The sequence below is a fragment of the Anomaloglossus baeobatrachus genome, chromosome 12 (genome assembly GCF_048569485.1).
Source record: "Anomaloglossus baeobatrachus isolate aAnoBae1 chromosome 12, aAnoBae1.hap1, whole genome shotgun sequence".
Taxonomy (NCBI): Eukaryota; Metazoa; Chordata; class Amphibia; order Anura; family Aromobatidae; genus Anomaloglossus; species Anomaloglossus baeobatrachus.
The window spans coordinates 88251391-88266324 of NC_134364.1; the positions used below are offsets into that span (position 1 = coordinate 88251391).

General features: G+C 42.2%; 1 protein-coding gene across 1 annotated transcript in view; it reads left to right on the forward strand.

Annotated features, from left to right (window-relative positions):
- The window catches only part of LOC142258219 (Fc receptor-like protein 3), a 41695-nt gene that overhangs the window by 4602 nt on the left and 22159 nt on the right, over positions 1 to 14934 (forward strand). The window contains exons 3-7 of the mRNA XM_075330729.1: positions 6548 to 6568; positions 12102 to 12362; positions 13336 to 13563; positions 13724 to 14005; positions 14547 to 14822. Of these exons, the coding sequence (XP_075186844.1) occupies positions 6548 to 6568; positions 12102 to 12362; positions 13336 to 13563; positions 13724 to 14005; positions 14547 to 14822 (1068 nt within the window). The remainder of the gene's footprint in view (positions 1 to 6547; positions 6569 to 12101; positions 12363 to 13335; positions 13564 to 13723; positions 14006 to 14546; positions 14823 to 14934) is intronic.

A 14934-nucleotide genomic window follows, 5' to 3' on the forward strand; every position in this document is an offset into this window, starting at 1 on the left:
CTGACCCCCACTGATAGGAAGGGTGAGTATAGGGAAGGTGCCCAAGGACACTCCACTGACCTTATAACAATGCATTTATTGATTTTAAAACCTGCACTTGTGTTTGAACTATTTTGAATAAAATTTATACTTTTTATACAAAAAAAAGGGGGTGCTTTGTTTGGTATAAATAATTGATTATACTCCTATCGAAAAAGGAAAAATCTTTTCGAGGTTTTGTTACATTATTTTTAAGCCATATTTCTACATAAACACATTTAGAATATTTTGGCGGGTGTTGTTAATTTTTTTTTAAATCATATTTGTCCTGTGCTTTGTTTTAGATTTATCTAAAAATATCTTAAGTTTGATTGAAATTTCTTTGAATTGAATCGATTTAATAAAAAAAGTCAGGTTTTTATATTTTTTTCATACCGGTATTCTGTTACATTTATATTGTCCTGTTTGAAATTGCATGAAAATATATTTTTCCTGTGCTCTAGTTTAAATGAATAAAAAGAACTGATTAAAAAAAAAATAAAAATAATCATTTTGTTTGAATTTTATTTTCAATGAATCAATTTTGCATTTAATGCAAGGTTTTATATCGTTTTGATATTTTTAATTTTAAAATGGTCTCGTTGAATTTTCAGAAAACTTCTATTCTGAATAAAAAAAATTACCTTAGATTAATCTAAAAAATAAAATCCTAATTTTGATTGAAACTTTAATTGAAATTAAACAATTTTATATTCCATATAAGGTTTTTATACATTTTTTATGCTTTTTATTTTAAAATGGTCTGGTTGAATTGTCAGAAAAACTCTATCGCTAATTTTTTTTTTTTTTTTTACCGTAGATTAGTCTAAAAAAAATAAATCTTAATTTTGAGTGAAACTTTCATTTAAATGGAACAATTTTGTATTCAATACAAAGTTTTTATCTAGAGTTTTAATTTTAAACTGGTCTGGTTGAATTTTCATAAAAACTGTGTGGTGCCCAGGGCTATGGTGATGGAACTGCCGCTGCACAGTCTATTACCACTGGGGCTGATGATGGTGGCAGCCTGGATGGTAGGCCCTCCGCAAGTAGGGCCGGGCCCCAGAGCGTGAATGGTGAGATTCGGCGCAGAAAGAAGGGAGACCACATGCTGGGGATGCAGTGCAACTTCTGTTTTTACTCACAGTGGTGTTAAGCTGTGGCACTGAGGATGGCTGGTTCAGACCCCTGGTCCCTTTTGTCCCAGTGCCAGTGTGGTGATTTGGTCATCTCTTTCCCCGGCACCTCTCACTGGTTGGTGGGACCCCGTAGCTTGGAGCGTTTGTGGGTCCCTTACTGTATGTCGGTAGACTCTCATCCGTACGATGGGCAGTGCAAACCCTGTAGGGTCGTGCTCTGTTCCGGTCCCTGGTTCAATCGTTACTGCTGGTGCCCCCGGATTCTTGGGTCAGTGAGGTCCGTGAAGGTTCCCTCACTGTGCAGGTGTTTGTCAGGTTGCCTGAAGCTGTTGCATTACCTAGGGCCCTGTGCCCCATCGGTGCTCTGGTTCCAGGGGTACCTGGCTGTACCCTCCCTGGCAACCACTCTCCTACGCCACGTAGGTCACTGCTACACGACCCCGTCTGGAGACACATCCGTCCCCTTCAACTGTCACTACCGGACTCCTCTGTCATTTTGTCTCTGTCCCCTCTCAAAGGGTTGTTGGCTATTGGACTGGACTGGCTCAACCTCTGGATGGTCATCCATTGGGTCCCGGACTAGTCAGTCACCCCTAATTGTGAGTGGGAACTGGGGATGTTATGTGTTTTGGTGGTTCCGGCACTGGTCTTTCAGGTCCCTGGGGGTAGGCCCTGCCTCTTTGTCATGATGCAGTACCCAGTAGTGCCCTGATGGGTTCAGGGGTGCTACATTCCCCCTTGGTTAAACACAGCACGTCCTTGGGCTGCAAAAGAGTAATACAGGTTAACATTTTTTTTTCTTTGTTAAAACATTAAAATTATTAACATTCTTCCCACGCAGGGAAGGCATTTTTTTTAACCATTGCAAACTGGAGTACCCCTCCTGTCAACCACCACCCAAAGGTCCTGGTCCCCAAAACCCCTAGGAGAAAGGTCACCGGTTTCCATGGTGACCAGGTCTCGGACAACTCTACCGCAGACCCTTCCTGCGACCTTTTCCTCTCCTGTTGATGATGTTGTTGAGGGTCCTTTTTGGAAGGTTGTACTCTGGTATTGGCAAAACTGGTTAACGGCAAAAGTCAATCAACATTTTAAACTGGAATCAGAAAACTTTTTCGGTAGCACAACAGATCATAGCTACCAGAGAACTGGGTAGGTGATCCGGTACCGTTCCCAGGTAGTGACTGCTGCTCCTTCATTGCCCAGTTCAGGGGTTTCCTTATCTGCAGCCGAGCAGCTCGCTGCCAGGTCCCCAACAGCAGCTTGGAACAGTACCTGGTGATAGTCAGCGGAGATTGTGTTCTCCTCCGCGACTCCAGGTGTAGGGGTGATTTGAACGGTCCCGACTGGTCCTTCTCGGCTGGAGATGGTGATGCGACCTGGTCTGGTCGGGCCGGGGAAGGTGGTGCACCTAGGTCCTTCTCAGCTGGGTAAGGCAGTGTGGCCTTGTCTGGTCTGGCTGGGTCAGACGGTGGTGCGGTCCGGTCGATGAACGGTGCCAGCATTCGGGTTGCAGCAGTCTGGGAGGGTCTTGGTGCTATCTCTGACATCGGTGCTCGGTGCTTGTGGGCCCGCATGGCCGCCCCCCCTCCATCATTTCAGCTCGCCACTCCTGACCTGCAGGAGCTGCTGAGCCCGCATCATCCAGCACAGCCACTGGACCTCCGCCTCTAAACTCTCTGCCGTCTGGGTCCCGCTGCAGACCCGTCGCCAGGCACCTGCATTTTTCCCATCCCCCTTGGATATTCACACCACTCTTGCGGGGACTGGAGCACTTCGAGAGCTTCCGGGTCAGGGCACTGCCTTCTTCCACCCGCGCTTGCAGGAGTTGTGCGTGGGATCCCCTTTTGCGCCCTTTTCACCACAGTCATGGTGCAGTTATTTTTTCACAAAAAATAAAATGGTGGTAGTTTGCAGACAAAAACAGTCTATAAGGCGCATGTCACCCGTGTTAACAGGTCTAGTCCATATCCTGTTCATGACGTCAGTCAAAAGCTGTGTCTTCCAGGGCTATGGGGTACTGGGTCCCGGGCCGTATATGTACGGGGATGCTTTGTCACAGTTGTGTAATGGCCCATTTCCGTGACCCTGGGGATTCTTTTTAAAGGGGGATTATGTACAGGTGGAGATGAAAGAGTTTATATCATGATGCGACTTGCGGGTTGCGGTTATAGTGATGGAACTGCCGCTGCACAGTCTGTTACCACTGGGGATGATGGTGGTGGCAGCCTGGATGTAGGTCCTCCGCAAGTAGGGCCGGGCCTCAGGGAGTGAAAGGTGGGATTCGGTGCAGAAAGAAGGGAGACCACACGATGGGGATGCAGTGCAACCTCTGTTTTTACTCACAACTGTTGAGCTGTGACACTGAGGATGGCTGGTTAAGACCCCTTGTCCCTTTTGTCCCTGTGCCGATGTGGTGATTTGGTAGTCTCTTTCCCCGGCATCTCTCACTGGTTGGTGGAACCCCGTAGCTTGGAGCATTTGTGGGCCCCTTACTGTCTGTCAGCAGTCTCTCTTCCATACAGCGGGCAGTGCGAACCCTGTAGGGTTGGTGCTCTGTTCTTGTCCCTGGATCAATCTTTACTGCTGGTGCCCCCCGGATTCTTGGGTCAGTGAGGTCCGTGAAGGTTCCCTCACTGTGCAGGTGTTTGTCAGGTTGCCTGAAGCTGTTGCTTGATCTAGGGCCCTGTGCCCCGTTGGTGCTCTGGTTCCAGGGATACCTGGCTGTATCCTCCTTGGCAACCACTCTCCTACGCCACGTAGGTCACTGCTACACGACCCCGTCTGGAGACACATCCGTCCCCTTCAACTGTCACTACTGGACTCCTCTGTCATTCTGTCTCTGTCCCCTCCCACCGGGTTGTCGGCTAGTGGACTGGACTGGCTCCACCTCTGGATGGTCATCCATTGGGTCCCGGACTAGTTAGTCACCCCTAATTGGGAGTGAAAACTGGGGATGTTATATGTTTTGGTGGTACCGGCACTGGTCTTTCAGGTCCCTGGGGGTAGGCACTGCATCTTTGTGAGGATGCAGCACCCAGTAGTGCCCTGATGGGTTCAGGGGCGCTACAACTATATTCCTAAAAAATATATACTGTAATTTAATCTAAAAAAATCCAAATTTGTATTGAATCTTTTATATGAAACAATTTTGCATTCCATGCAAGGTATATACAGTATATATATATATATATATATATATATATATATATATATATATATATATATATATATATATATATATATATATATATATATAGTATATATATATATATATATATATATACAGTATATATATATATATATATATATATATAGTATATATATATATACAGTATATATATATATTTTTATATATATATATATACGGTGTGTATATATATATATATATATATTTATATATATATATGTATATATATATTTTTATATATATATATATATATATATATATATATATATTACATTTTTTAATTCTGAATTGGTGTGGTTGAAATTTTAGAAAAACTATTTCAAGTAAAAAAATTAGATTAATCTAAAATATTCTTAAAGGGAACCTGTCATCAGAAATTTTGCACTAAACCTAAAAGATTCCCCCTCTGCAGCTCCTGGGTTGCATTCTAGCAATGTTCCTGTTATTATTGTGCCCCCTTTCTGACCAAAATAAAGACTTTGTAAAGTGGTACCTTTTTGTATTCAGATCTTGATAATGGTACACGGGGGCGGGCTCTCTGGTGTCCGTTAGTCGGCCTCCCTCATTGCGCAATTTCAAAAAGGTGACGTGACGTAAGCTGGCCAGCGCTTGCGCAGAACGGTGGAGGCGGCGGTGGAGGCGGCGGGGAAAGCGCGACCACGAGATTATGGGTGGGTACTTACTGATGAAAGTCACAGTGCCGCCCATAATCTCGCGCATGTGCAACACCTCACCAGCGGAGAGGGAATCTTTTAGGTTTAGTGCAAAATTTCTGATGACAGCTTCCCTTTAATTTTCATCGAACCAATGTTAGAATTTGTTGTTATATATCTTATTGATTTTAACCCCTTCACGACGCTGCCAATTTTCATTTTTGAATTTTCTCTTTTTCCTCCCGTTCTTAGTTTTTTTTTGTCGAGACGACGTTTTTATTTACACCATTTTCGAATAGAGATGATGTTTTGATCACTTGTTAGTGTTTTTTGTGATATTGCAGTGACCAAAAAAAGTAATTTTGGTGTCCTTGAATTTTTTTTTCCCAATGTTTACCGATTGGTTTAATTAGTTTTAGATTTTGATAGATAAGACTTTCCTGAACATGCCAATGCCACATAAGTGTGTTTTTTGTACCCCGTTAATCTGCTCCATACATGTATGGTGGATGTCGTGAAGCAGTTAAATGGGAATGGTTGAATATACATAAAAACATATTATCCCATGCTTTCTTAAAGATAAAAAAGAAAATGGATTAATCTAAAAAACAAATCTTAATTTTGATTGACATTTCTTTTATTTGAATCAATTTTGAACCAGGTTTTCCATTTTTTATAATTTTGTTTTAACTTTAAATTATTTTTTTGTTTTATTTTCAGAAGAACAAACTTTTTTCGTTCTCTATTAGGATAAAATTTTTGTTAATTTAAAAAATCCTAATTTTGAATAAACTTCCTGTTTAAGTGATTTGCAAGGCTTTTATATCTTTTTAATTTTAACAGGATGTGGTTGAATTTACAGAAAAAGATATTTGACCCGTGGTCGTTTGAAATGAAAAAAACCTTTAAAATTTAAAAGAAACATTTTGGTTGAAATTTTTCAAAAATTAATTTTGTATTTAATGCAAGGTGTATATATACAGTATATAGCGACGTTGTTGCGTGTGACACCTATGAGCGAGTGTTAACGATCAAAATTACTCACCTAATTGTTGATCGTTGACATGTAGTTCATTTCCCAAATATCGTTGCTGGTGCAGGACGCAGGTTGTTCGTTGTTCCTGAGGCAGCACACTTCGCTACGTGTGACACCCCGGGAACGACGAACAACAACGTACCTGCGTCCTGCCGTCAACGAGGTGGACGTGTCGATAATGCGGCTGGTCTCCGCCCCTCCGCTTCTATTGGCGGGCCGCTGTGTGACGTTGCTGTGACGGCGAACGAACCTCCCCCTTAAAAAAAGAGGTTGTTCACCGCCCACAGCGACGTTGCTAGGAAGGTATGTGTGACGGGTACTAGTGGTTTTGTCTGCCACGGGCAGCGATTTGCCCGTGATGCACAAACGACGGGGGCGGGTGCTTTCACGAGCGACATCGCTAGCGATGTCGCTGCGTGTAAAGCAGCCTCAAGGTGGTAAAACTCCCAGAACAATCCTGATCTCTATAGCTGTTTGTTACACATCTGATATATTTTCTGTTTTGTTTCAGCATTTCTTTTGGAACCCTCTGGTGAGTATTATAAAGAATGAAGTGTGTTGGATATGTATACGACGGTTAAGGTTGGGCTCTGTGTATTTATAGATTTTGATGACACCGGACGCCCCCACTGCTCATCAGCTCTGTACAAAGTATTCACATTTGGCCAACAGTCTAATGTGCATGAGATACTAGACGACTAATCGTTGGGGGAGACCTTGATCCAGCATGTTCGATTTCAGTCTGCCGATTGAATTTTTCTCCCAGATATAGGTTGCCTGTAGAGATGTCTCGTGGTGGATTTCTCAAAGAGGACATGGCAGTGCATATTTGATCAAGCTCTGATGTGTATGGGAGAGTTGACTGAGATAACTGTTGGCCAAAAGATTGACCGAGCCATCTAATGTTGTATGACCAGTGTGACACAGCACCGAGATAAAGTGTTAAAAGAAAATAAGGCATAAAACACCAAAGACTTGATAAAAGAAAATCACAAATGCAATAATCAGTTTGACCTGTAGTGTCACAGTGGCTAAACAAACAGTGTCACACAGCATTACAATAACTAGTATCATACATAGTCTAGATAATGTCACATAATGCCCAAAAATATAGAGTCAAAATAATGTCAGTGTAGCAGATAGTGTTACACTACATCCAGATACTGCTCAGATATAGTGTAACACTGAGTTCAGATAAATACTGTCAAAGCATCCAAATAATTTTTATAGGCAGCATGCAGATTATTGTACATATAGTCCAAACAGTGATACACAATGGCTAGGTATAGTGTCACAAAGTCATGATAGTGTCCCAGACTACCTAGTGTCATACAGCATCCAGAAAATGTCACATAGTGACAAGATAAATAGGGTTATACTATATCTAGAAAATAAACATTATAGATTATGCAGATAAATATTGCTGTGCAGTGGCAGATGGTGACACAGTCTGATCAGCGCACACCTTCTCTCCTCTTGCCACCTCCAGTGGGTCCACTCTTGCTTGGCGCTTCAACACCAGCGTTGAGCGTTACAATTACAGTAATCAAATAGTGTTGTACAACATCCAATGAAATCGCCTTGAACACTTTCCAAATAAATAGTGTTGCACAGTGTTCAGGTAAACAGTGTTATGTGGTATTGAGCTAGTGCAGCACAGCACTGAAAGGAAAGGTGCTGCGTTTGTTAATTTTTGCATTAATAATAGTGATTATGGATTCAATTATTTTTAATAAAAAATTAAATTAATAGTTTTTTTTAGTTTTTATTCAATTCCATTGTTACTCAAACACGGGTACTGCCATCTTGGATTTGCTGTGTGTAATAAGAGTTACCTCAAATACGACAGTCTCTATGCATAAGAGATAGTAGTCAACCTCTGACCCTATCTCTTACACTGTAGATGCTCCCTGCTGTGACCTCGACATGCCCTCTGGACTGTCATGATCACAGCTTTGTGGGGAGACCGCTGCCATCTCTGTGGAGCCCACAGCATCTACTGTGTGGCTGTGTGCTCCACTGTCTCCCTGAGCATGGTGGCAGTGATGGGGATCTGCAGCTAATCCTGGTGTTGTGCTGTGGAAGACTCGCTGCGATCACTGCACCCACCCGGTGTGTGCTCGCCTCGGGCCTCCAATCCCCCCCGCATGTGCTCACCTCGGGCCTCCACTCTCCCCCCCCGCATGTGCTCACTTCAGGCCTCCGCTCCCCCCGGGCCTCCAGTCCCCCCGCATGTGCTCACCTCGGGCCTCCACTCCCCCCCGCATGTGCTCACCTCGGGCCTCTGCTCCCCCCGCGTGTGCTCACCTCAGGCCTCTGCTCTCCCCGCATGTGCTCACCCCAGACCTCCACTCACTGCTCTGTGCTCTGATCACTGACAAGAGGAACAGCCGAGACACCAGGCTGACAGGAGAGGCTGCCGGGGGTGGAGGTATGAGGTGAGTGCATGCGGCTGGGAGCAGTGATCACGGCGTGACATCTGTAGTGCAGATCTGGGCTTAAGCTGAAGATCACCCCACCTCGCCACATGTTACCTCGCACCTCTGCTCTCGGCAGCTTCACACAGCATCCAGATATACAGTTTTGTGGTGTAAAGAGTCCAGATAATATCACACAGCATCCAGATATACAGTATTGTGGTGCACAGTGTCCAGATAAACACTGTCACACAGAATCCAGATATGCAGTATTGTGTTGCACAGTGTCCAGATAAATACTGTCATGCAGCATCCAGATATACAGTATTGTGGTGCTCACCATCCAGATAAACAATGTCACACAGCATCCAGATATACAGTATTGTGATGCACAGTGTCCAGATAAACACTGTCACACAGCATCCAGATATACAGTATTGTGATGAACAGTGTCCAGATAAACACTGTCACACAGAATCCAGATATGCAGTATTGTGGTGCACAGTGCCCAGATAAACACTGTCACACAGAATCCAGATATGCAGTATTGTGGTGCACAGTGTCCAGATAAACAATGTCACACAGCATCCAGATATACAGTATTGTGATGCACAGTGTCCAGATAAACACTCTCACACAGCATCCAGATATACAGTATTGTGTTGCACAGTGTCCAGATAAACACTGTCATGCAGCATCCAGATATACAGTATTGTGGTGCACAGTGTCCAGATAAACACTGTCATGCAGCATCCAGATATACAGTATTGTGGTGCTCACCATCCAGATAAACAATGTCACACAGCATCCAGATATACAGTATTGTGGTGCACAGTGTCCAGATAATCACTGTCACACAGCATCCAGATATACAGTATTGTGGTGCACAGTGTCCAGATAATCACTGTCACACAGCATCCAGATATACAGTATTGTGGTGCTCAGTGTCCAGTTAAACACTGTCACACACCATCCAGATATACAGTATTGTGGTGCACAGTGTCCAGCTAAACACTGTCACACAGCATCCAGATATACAGTATTGTGGTGCACAGTGTCCAGATAAACACTGTCACACAGCATCTAGATAAGCAGTATTGTGGTGCACAGTGTCCAGATAATCACTGTCACACAACATCCAGATATACAGTATTGTGGTGCTCAGTGTCCAGATAAACACTGTCACACACCATCCAGATATACAGTATTGTGGTACACAGTGTCCAGATAAACACTGTCATACAACATCCAGATAAACAGTATTGTGGTGCACAGTGCCCAGATAAACACTGTCATACAACATCCAGATATACAGTATTGTGGTGCACAGTGTCCAGATAAACACTGTCACACACCATCCAGATATACAGTATTGTGGTGCACAGTGCCCAGATAAACACTGTCACACAGCATCCAGATATACAGTATTGTGGTGCACAGTGCCCAGATAAACACTGTCACACAACATCCAGATATACAGTATTGTGGTGCACAGTGCCCAGATAAACACTGTCACACAGCATCCAGATATACAGTATTGTGGTGCACAGTGTCCAGATATACAGTATTGTGGTGCACAGTGTCCAGATATACAGTATTGTGGTGCACAGTGTCCAGATATACAGTATTGTGGTGCACAGTGTCCAGATATATAGTATTGTGGTGCACAGTGTCCAGATAAACACTGTCACACAACATCTAGATATACAGTATTGTGGTGCACAGTGCCCAGATAAACACTGTCACACAGCATCCAGATATACAGTATTGTGGTGCACAGTGTCCAGATATACAGTATTGTGGTGCACAGTGTCCAGATATACAGTATTGTGGTGCACAGTGTCCAGATATACAGTATTGTGGTGCACAGTGTCCAGATATACAGTATTGTGGTGCACAGTGTCCAGATATACAGTATTGTGGTGCACAGTGTCCAGATATACAGTATTGTGGTGCACAGTGTCCAGATATATAGTATTGTGGTGCACAGTGTCCAGATAAACACTGTCACACAACATCCAGATATACAGTATTGTGGTGCACAGTGCCCAGATAAACACTGTCACACAGTATCCAGATATACAGTATTGTGGTGCACAGTGTCCAGATAAACACTGTCACACAACATCCAGATATACAGTATTGTGGTGCACAGTGCCCAGATAAACACTGTCACACACCATCCAGATATACAGTATTGTGGTGCACAGTGTCCAGATAAACACTGTCACACAACATCCAGATATACAGTATTGTGGTGCACCGTGTCCAGATATACAGTATTGTGGTGCACAGTGTCCAGATATACAGTATTGTGGTGCACAGTGTCCAGATATACAGTATTGTGGTGCACAGTGTCCAGATATACAGTATTGTGGTGCACAGTGTCCAGATAAACACTGTCACACAGAATCCAGATATACAGTATTGTGGTGCACAGTGTCCAGATAAACACTGTCACACAGCATCCAGATATACAGTATTGTGGTGCACAGTGTCCAGATATACAGTATTGTGGTGCACAGTGTCCAGATATACAGTATTGTGGTGCACAGTGTCCAGATATACAGTATTGTGGTGCACAGTGTCCAGATAAACACTGTCACACAACATCCAGATATACAGTATTGTGGTGCACAGTGCCCAGATAAACACTGTCACACAGCATCCAGATATACAGTATTGTGGTGCACAGTGTCCAGATAAACACTGTCACACAACATCCAGATATACAGTATTGTGGTGCACAGTGCCCAGATAAACACTGTCACACACCATCCAGATATACAGTATTGTGGTGCACAGTGTCCAGATATACAGTATTGTGGTGCACAGTGTCCAGATATACAGTATTGTGGTGCACAGTGTCCAGATATACAGTATTGTGGTGCACAGTGTCCAGATATACAGTATTGTGGTTCACAGTGTCCAGATTTACACTGTCACACAGCATCCAGATATACAGTATTGTGGTGCACAGTGTCCAGATATGCAGTATTGTGGTGCACAGTATCCAGATATACAGTATTGTGGTGCACAGTGCCCAGATAAACACTGTCACACACCATCCAGATATACAGTATTGTGGTGCACAGTGTCCAGATATACAGTATTGTGGTGCACAGTGTCCAGATATACAGTATTGTGGTGCACAGTGTCCAGATATACAGTATTGTGGTGCACAGTGTCCAGATATACAGTATTGTGGTGCACAGTGTCCAGATATACAGTATTGTGGTGCACAGTGTCCAGATATACAGTATTGTGGTTCACAGTGTCCAGATTTACACTGTCACACAGCATCCAGATATACAGTATTGTGGTGCACAGTGTCCAGATATGCAGTATTGTGGTGCACAGTATCCAGATATACAGTATTGTGGTGCACAGTGTCCAGATATACAGTATTGTGGTGCACAGTGTCCAGATATACAGTATTGTGGTGCACAGTGTCCAGATATGCAGTATTGTGGTGCACAGTGTCCAGATATGCAGTATTGTGGTGCACAGTATCCAGATATACAGTATTGTGGGGCACAGTGTCCAGATAGTGACAGACTTTATAAGGTCCTTTTAAATATAATTTCATGAAAACATTTCACAGATTTTCTTTTTTCTGCTTCTCACAACTGTTCTGTTCTGTTTCAGAGGCAGAAGTAGTAACATATGTAATATTGGATCCAGACTGGAGGACGATATTCAGAGGAGAAAAAATGTCTTTTACATGTAATGTTTATTCTACTACACAGACATATGGAGACTTTTACTGGTACAAAGACAACCAAGAAATTCAAATTTATCAGCAGAAATTTCAGATTAATTCTGCTGAAATAAGACATAGTGGAAAATACCAGTGTGAGACTACGTCCAGTGAGAGAAGCGATCCAGTCAGCCTGGATGTAAGCAATGGTGAGATAATAGATTCAAGATTTATATACAGTATACACAATGCAGTGAGGTCTTCAAGGTCAGGTTATCACCTTCAAACAGCTCTCAGACAACTTTAGTTTATGAACCCGTTCTCCAGTGTCCAGATCATGGGTGGTCATACCTTTGGTGCAACCTCTGTGCCACACAGAAGCCCACTAAGTATTGGGGCCCAGTTCCACCTCCAAAGTATAAAGAGGCATCTTTCACAGACACATAAAGGGGTGCATTATGCTGAGGTTTGGAATGCAAAAGGCCCATATACTGTTCAGAAAAAAAGCCACTTTCTATCTCTGTCCACCCATGGTTCAGATAAATAGTGTCATGTCATCCAGATAATGTCACAACATATCCAGATCTATTGTGACACATACAGTGAGGAAATTAAGTATTTGATACAACTTTGCAAATTGTCCCATCCGTTCTCCATAGACGCCCATGTTAAAAAAACGAATTCGGCAGAAATCATTTTGCCAACAGATCTCTGCAGGAACCATTCTAATGGATGACTACAGGACATGTGAACGCAACCTAATATCACCAAGGGCCCAGATAAATAGTGTCAAACACCATCCAGATAATGTCCGTGTCCAGATAGTTTCACATAGCACACAGATTGTCAGTGTCACATACATACACATAAGGTTACACAGTGCCCAGATAGCGTTGGAGGAAATGGAATAACAAAGTTAATCAGCGCTGCCAGAAAAAGATCACTGAAGATTAATGGAGATTAAGATGTTTGATTTTATTGTTCTACTCGTTTCGGAGCTAAAGACTCCTTCTTCAGGAGAAAAAAATAATAATATATATTATACATTACCCAGATAAATAGTGAGTGACATAGGATCCAAACACTGTATGGGACCAGATACATTTTTTCCATACAGTATCTAGGTAATGTCACACAATGTCCAGAAAAAAATAAATTAAACTTTGTATTTTTGTCTTTCAGATTGGGTGATTCTTCAAGTGCCTCCTTACATTTACGAAGGAGACAGGTGGACTACAAATTGCCATGGTTGGGATAATTTGTTTTCAAAAGGAGTGAAAACTTACAAGGACAATCAAATTAAAAGCCTACATTATTATGTGGATAAGACAGTAAATGGAGTGTATAAATGTGAAAGGAAACGATTCTTGACCACTCATACATCGAATGGAATTTCTGTTCTTGTCCATGGTAAATAAAAAGATATGGTTAAAATACATCCAATCTGGAGATATGACGACTGATTCTTTGCACTCCATTCGCCACTCCAATATATTAACGAAAATATATTTATGTACATGAAAAAAATCATAAACGTCTATTCCATCGACTTTATGTAATTTCTTTCCAGACTTATTCTCAGTCCCAGTTTTAAAGTTGACACAATCAATAATAAGAGAAGGCGATGAAATGACACTGATTTGTGACACGACTCTCGCTCTTCGAAGGAGGACGACAACACTACAGTTCGCATTTTATAAAGATGAACAAAAAATATGGGAATTCAGTGAAAATGACAAATATAGAATCTCGTCTGTACGGCTGGAGCATTCTGGGAAATATTCATGTGAAGTGACAACGTTATTAGGTACTGTGAAGAAAATGAGTGACAGCTCAACCATCCACGTACAAGGTAAATATAGTCCAACAGGAAAGGGGGAAGGCCATGAAAATTGTTTTTGAAAATGGCTCTTTGTTGCCTACTAGAGGCTAGTGATGGTACACATGCATCTATGAAAAGTGGCCATCGTTACTTCAAAATGAATTAGTCTTTCCTGTTTTTCTATTTTTTTTTATTTTATTTCATATCAGAATCTTTAATAAAAATAAAAATGGGAAATCTTAAAATGTTTTTTTTTTTTGTGGCCAATGGGGCATTTTTCTATTGTAACTTCATGTTTCAGAAAATTCACATGTACATTAGCCACAATGACTTAATCCTTAACCTTGAAGTGTCTAATGAGTGTTTGCAAAGGTCATTGTGAAGGGAGGGGGAGTAGGGTCAACTGTGACGTCAACTATTGTAATTGGTGAATCCTGTGTTACTTGTCATTATAATCCTGCCTTTGCTAATGAGAATGTTGAAAACTCTTCCAGACCAGAAGCGGGAATCTAAAAAAGTCATAGTGGTCATCTCTCTGATAGTTTTTATTCTCATTATTAATATAATCCAGAGTTGTTCAAGACACCAGTGTTGGAGGCTTTCCCATCAGCCAATGTAAGGAAAGAAGAGAATGTGGCACTGCAATGTGTGTCCACACCTCCGTCTGGAAGCTCTCTGCTCTACAGCTTCTTCAGGGGCTCACGCACTATACGTGATTATACTGTGGATAACACTTATATCATCCCTCGAGCCAGTGAAGAAAGCAGTGGAAATTATAAATGTTCCAGTAAATCTGCAAATAATAAGGTTCTTAAATACAGCGAGGACCTCAGCATTGTGGTAAAAAGTAAGTAGCCATACAGTAAAAGTTAAGCTCTAAATATAGTAGTAAGGCTAGGAACACAACAGTATTGTTGGACCCACTATATACATATAGTGACATTACATCTCCACCACAC